This window comes from Lepisma saccharinum, chromosome 2 (assembly GCF_977018435.1).
Source record: "Lepisma saccharinum chromosome 2, izLepSacc3.1, whole genome shotgun sequence".
Taxonomy (NCBI): domain Eukaryota; kingdom Metazoa; phylum Arthropoda; class Insecta; order Zygentoma; family Lepismatidae; genus Lepisma; species Lepisma saccharinum.
In genome coordinates this window covers 93,021,752-93,027,964 of record NC_139230.1, presented here as the reverse complement: position 1 = coordinate 93,027,964, position 6,213 = coordinate 93,021,752, and the positions used below count along the sequence as shown (strand labels likewise).

General features: G+C 35.3%; 1 protein-coding gene across 4 annotated transcripts in view; it reads left to right on the top strand.

Moving 5' to 3' along the window:
- Nipped-B (Nipped-B cohesin loading factor) overlaps positions 1 to 6,213 on the top strand; it is a 293,544-nt gene that overhangs the window by 186,989 nt on the left and 100,342 nt on the right. For all 4 annotated transcript variants that reach the window (XM_083117506.1, XM_083117505.1, XM_083117503.1 and 1 more), the window contains 2 exons: positions 4,671 to 4,861; positions 5,517 to 5,748. In XM_083117506.1, the coding sequence (XP_082973632.1) occupies positions 4,671 to 4,861; positions 5,517 to 5,748 (423 nt within the window). The remainder of the gene's footprint in view (positions 1 to 4,670; positions 4,862 to 5,516; positions 5,749 to 6,213) is intronic.

Genomic DNA, 6,213 nt, shown 5'->3' with positions numbered 1-6,213 from the left:
CTCGTGTGTGCACACGGGGTGATTTCAAGCGAGGGTGTAAGTAAGTACTAAAAAGATTTTCACGAAACTTACTTGTAAATGTTCCATTAATTTCGGTGACCTCTGCCAGCATCCACTTGGGAAACTCAAAGTTTCACTATGGGGTTGACTTCCGGTTCCTGTTATTTCCTCGCTTACCACTAGGGTCACTGGTGCAACCAGTTCGTCTGCTGCATGTGATAGGTTTGAGTTGTTGCAAAAGCAGGAGACAGTCATTATGTGCCTGACCACTGTTGATATTCAGCTCGTGCGGAAGTTGCATAAATTGCATGCGTCTCTTTAATTTTTGTGTCAATCATGGTGTGCGCTGCATGCCTAACTGAAACTTTTTGGATCCTGTGTTTGTTAAACTTTAGGTGCTTTGCTAGTTTGGTAGTTGGTTGGGATTTTTTTGCATCGGATAAGTGCTGTTGTATACATTCATTGATGGATCTTAGGGGCATCATATACTCCCGTGTTTTCAAGAGGTGAAAGCGGAGATCTCTTGTGTTTGCTTAGGGCACTGGTTTGTGTGCGAGTTTGAGATCTGACTGTTTCAGGGTCTTGGCTAGGCAGTTGGATGTAGTCTGGTTGTAAGGGAAGGCAATTAATTTTGTTTTATTGTTGCTGGCTGGGTGGTGTTGGTTAGGTTGTCGCACCTGCATTTCCTCTTTGCTACACCATGTGGAGAGTGGATGTAATGTGTACCCATTTTGAAGTCCTATGTCTGCAACCATGGTAACTTCTTCCTTCAAATCTTCTTCACTTGAGCAGTGCAAGAAAGCTCTTCGGTAGAAGTTAAGCCATACAGTAGCTTTATGTTTGGGTGGGTGATTGGAAAGGGAGTGGATGGATATATTTGTTCCCTGCTCCTGGTTTTCTGTAGACTGTGGTGGTGAATTTGTTGCTCCTCCTTTTGATGGTTAGATCTAGGAAGTTGATAATGCCTTGATTTTCCCGTTCTATTGTGAATTTCAACCTGTGGTGAATGTTGTTAAGTTTTTCCACAAGTAGATCTATTTCTTCTTCCTTTTTGTAAACGAGAATGGTATCGTCCACATATCTGCCATATCGTATGTACCACAGTTCTGGTGAGTGAAGGATATCCTTTTTGGCTAGGTGCATCACAATGTTGGCTATGGGAGTGGACAAGGGGTTGCCCATGGCTAATCCTTCTGTTTGTATGAAGTATTTGTCTTCAGACTGAAAATAGTTGTGCCTGAGGCAGATTTCCAATAACTTGCTTACTTCAGACACTTCCACTGGTGAGACCTTATTGGCAGCAAGCCATCTTTCCACTGAGGTGAGGTCTAGGTCGATCGGGATGGATTTATACATGTTTACTATATCGATACTAGCGAGTTTGGCATGGTTGTCTTACACTATTGATGTTATTAGTATTTTGGCATCTGTGCTGTTGCGGAAAATGTACGTCAGTTTGTGGTTGTGTTCAGAGATTTTCTTTTTTACCCACTGTTGTCACTGGAAATTTGATGAAGCAAGTAAACATTAATAATTGTTAAAATAGTGCCAAGGTTGTAGATAGCATTTTTCAGGATGCATAGAATTAACATATAATATACATTCAAGGCAATTAGTAGATTTTGAGAATAGTCATTACAAATATACATCCAGGGATAACCTTTATTTTGCACTTCAGGGTAGCTAGTTTCAAACTAAACCAAAACCATGTGGCAGCAATTAACACATTTGGGTCTGGCCTCATAATACGTCATTTTCACCTTTGGTCTGCAGTTTTTGGTTGTTTTAAAAAAAAATCATAGAAAAAATATTTTTAATTTGTTTTTATTTACCACACATTTCTTAAATCTACAAAACTTCCTCTTTTCAATGAACAAAATTTTTAAAATTTTCTTTTCATTTTCACACATTTTTGAATGTTTTTTCAGCAATGTTTTGTGAAGAAGAAAAAAGTAGAACATTGTAACAAATGTTAATATAGAGATATTTTAAGTTCGTAATCTTGAAATTTCAATAACTAAATACATAAACTATCAATACATCTTTTGAATCTTGCATAAGAATACTTCTTATGTGCACATAACAAAAAATAATTACAAATTACAGGTCATTAGCTTTTGTATGAAAAAGTGGGTGCAGGACAACACCAGACGATGTATCAGTTGGTTCTGCATCATCTGTAAAAATTAAACAAATAAATAAATAAAATAAATTTTCATTTGACATACATTATACAAAATAATAAATGAAAAAACTAAAAATACATCAGTGCATGTAGGAGAATCAAGCAAGAGGCAAGATTAATAGACCCAAAACAATTACCTCTTCTCACTTCATTCATAAAATACTAGAGTTTGCAACACTGTTTATATTGTCAACAATTAATTATTACAAATAAAACCTACCTTCCAAATCTTCAAATTCATCTGCATCATCAAAATCGTCGCTAACATCAAACTCTGAGGTGGAATCCTCATGCAGAATTTCCGCTATGCAGTCTGGATCTAACAATGCCATACACCATTCTAAACAATGCAACGTACATCAACCCATCAACCCGACAACAAACCATCCAAACCGTTGCAGGTGTGAGAAAAATAGGACATGAGTCACCTAGCAGTCGGAATTTCAACAGAAGGGCTTAAATGAACACGCACATGAGAAGAAGTATGAACATAGCTCGTAGTTCAATTGGCAAAGCAATTTCATACCGCAGGATGGGCTATGCCCTTCGTTCGTCCACATTCGTGCACTGTGGGCTATGCCCGTCATGAGACCCCAATGTGTTAACATGCCATTTCTTCAAAACTATAGATGATAACTCGGATCTGTCTTTGTTGTTCACTTATATATGAAGATATGGCATACAAGACAATATATTTATTGTTGCTATTTATAATAAATGCATTTTGAAATGTCAATTTTTTTTTCAAGAAAAAAATAATTTTATTTAAAACGTAACATATGAGTAGTTCAACCACCGTTTCTTGCTGATGTATTTTACTGTTACATGTAATAATAACAAAAAACTTGTTCTCAATGTGCAACAGTTAGGGTTCAGCAGGAGACATCCAATTTTTAGAATTACCTAAAAATTGTGATTTGTTAAAAAAAAATTACATGTACATTTTCCATTTTATTCCAAAATTGGGTGACTGTGCTTTCATGTCTTTGAAAGTGGTCTTTTGTGTGCTTCCTTGCAAATTTACCGCATCCAGCATCAATAGGGCTGACGATAGAAAGAATTTTTGTGAAATCTGTTCTGTAAGATGGCTGCACTGCTTTTTCCCAAGAAGTGTCTACCTATTTTCAGACCAACTTGGCATAGTTTTATGAATATACCACTGCTACATACTACGATTTTGTTCACTTTGGTCTGTTGTGGTGGCCATAGGGATATGCTGAACACAATTTTTTGAGTAAATTTTAAATTTTCTTCTTCTCCCTTTTTTAACACTTATTATTTGGAGGTAATATGTGTAAATTCCACCTCTGTTAATAGTCCTGTCACCCCCCCCCCCTCCCCCAAGCTGATTTCATCTCTCTACAACAATTGCTTTTGATACAATTTTTTTTGGTACATCGTGGCAAGTTTGAAAATCATTTTTCTGAGGCTCCCATATCTTAAAGGCTAAATATAGAAAATATTTTTAACATCCATGATTGGAGAAAATTTACATTACCAACTAGGCAATTAACAATCTGTGTAAAAACATTTACTGTAGTATTTCTCTCCATGCATACATATTAACCGCTTTTGTGATGAAGAAACAGGTGGAGAGGTGAATTAGGATGGGATAGTGCTATTTAATAAAAGTTTCTTGGCAACTTTAACCATGCACCTCACTGCTGTTTTCTTCTGTGTATGGAGAATTTATGCAATTTATGAGGAGAAACTACAGTAAAAGCAGTTTAATGATGGAAATTTAGAAATAAACTCTAATGAGTAGCGGTCATTGGCAATTAGGGGTGGGGGCAAGGGGGGACAGTTGCCCCCCACTTTTTGCCACTTTTACCCTTGCACTGTACTAAACCTTATTTGCTAAGGAAAGGTAAACTGTTTTTGCCACCCCCCCAGTTTTTTCACCTTGCCCCCGCTCCCTAATTTTGGAACCCAATATAAAGAAAGTTTCGCTAAATAGTGTAACTAATAAAAGTAATTGAAGTTCTGTGAAATTTTTATGTCTATTGTTTTCCTTTCAGTATTAAGTAATAATCACATGTGCTCTTTCATTAATCCTTACCAAAATTGTAAGCTATTTATCGAGTGTCTATTGGTCTACCAAACCTTTGGCCAGTTCATAAATGCATTTCTTACTCTTGGTGAGTAAGTTAACAAACCCCACAAATTGAAAGAAAAATTACTGTTTTCTTTTGTCACTTCCTAAAATTAAAAACCAATCTTTGCCATTAAAGTACACACATTTATTCATCTTTTCCACAGAATATTTTCTCATTTTAAACAAAATTAAATTTTCATAATTCCTTAATTGCCACCTCTTGTTTTCCCACACATGGATTCATAAATTTGTTGTGCAAAAGTGTGTTATGCATCTTGACACTTTTTGATGACAGTTTCTTCACTGGCATTAGAATTTCATTTTTGCCTGATCCATCCTAATCTATGTGGCATGTGGTACTAATTTTCTTATAATTTCTTTTTTGTGTAGATGATGATGCAGATGTGCCATCCGAAGCACTGATCTCTAAATACCAGCTTCAGGATCTGTGTAGTGAAGCAGCAAAATTGAAAACTTTGGGTGCAATGGAGTCCATACCACCGGAGCGCTTAGTACGGCTGCTAAACATCTTAGAAAAGAACATCAGAGATGGAGTGAGAGTGTCACCACTTGCTGATCCTGTGAGTAATTTTAAAACTTATAACCGAGTAAGATACATTGTGGTCATGCTCCATTACACAACACTTTCTAAAGTCTGATTTATCCTGTGAGTTTTGTAAATCACAGAAAATTGATTAATTAATTCTGCTTAAATATTTTAGAAGCAAAAATGGGCTTTTTGAATTAAGAACAAACTTAACACACTGATAACTACTACATAAGTGCACCATTAGAAGGGAAATGTTATTTTGCACAACAAGTGTAGAGCTTAAAGCAAATTTAGGGTTACACTCACCATTTTAACATGTAAATGCTATTTTATACACCACTTTAATTCTGAAATATGATCAGTTTTTGGACCGAAATCTTTATCCTTTATTCACCATAATTGAGAAACTACAAAGCATTCCAATATATGCATTGAGACTTAAACTTTATTACATTGCTCATGTGAGTAGAAAGGATAATCTTTCCTAACTTAATGCTCCTAAATACAAATGAGCAGTTGTTTATTTTTGTATGTGTCATGAGAGAATCCAAGTGTATTTATCCATACATTTACATCTCGTAGTATTCTATTTTGTGTTCAGATATGTTAATAAATTTGTTGTGATACTTTAAGATGATTTTTATGGCATCAGCAGTATGCATAAATCAATTATTCTTTCTTTGTAGGATGATGATGAGGAGGAAAGTAAGCTGTGGATGGAATTGGCAATGGAACGGGTAATGCGAGCAGTAGATGCTTCTCTTACAGCATTGTATGTTATGACTTCTCCTAATATGCCAAAGAGGATATATTTAGAAGACGTTATTGATAGAGTGGTGCTTTTCACAAAATATCAGTTACAAAATACTATCTATCCATCATTTGATCCTGTATATAGAGTGGATTCCAAAAGTAAAGGTAAACTGTAGTTTATGTATTAATGTGGATTGTCACGCATGCTTTTTTCATAGAATGTTAGAGTACATGCAATGAAATGAATTATCTTGACAAAATGGTTGCAACTAGAGTTCTGAATTAAGTAAATGTTGATAGCTTTATTTTAATTAGTAAGTATTCTGCACAGCATAGTGGATGTTAGAATTGTTTAGGATGTTTACGTGTGTATAACCTGCACTTTTCTCAAAATTTTTGACCCAAGAAACTGAGATATGAAATATATCATACATGGAATAATTCCAACTGCTAATCTAAAACGATGCATCTTTTCACTATGTCACTGTGTATAACACACATATATATCAACTGGCGTGAATACAAATAATGCACATGAGTTTGTCAACGGTCGTGGAAAAATATCATAAAAAACTTTGTTAAAAAATTGATTCTGTGGTGTTTTTTCACCTTCTTTTTGAACGCTTTCCA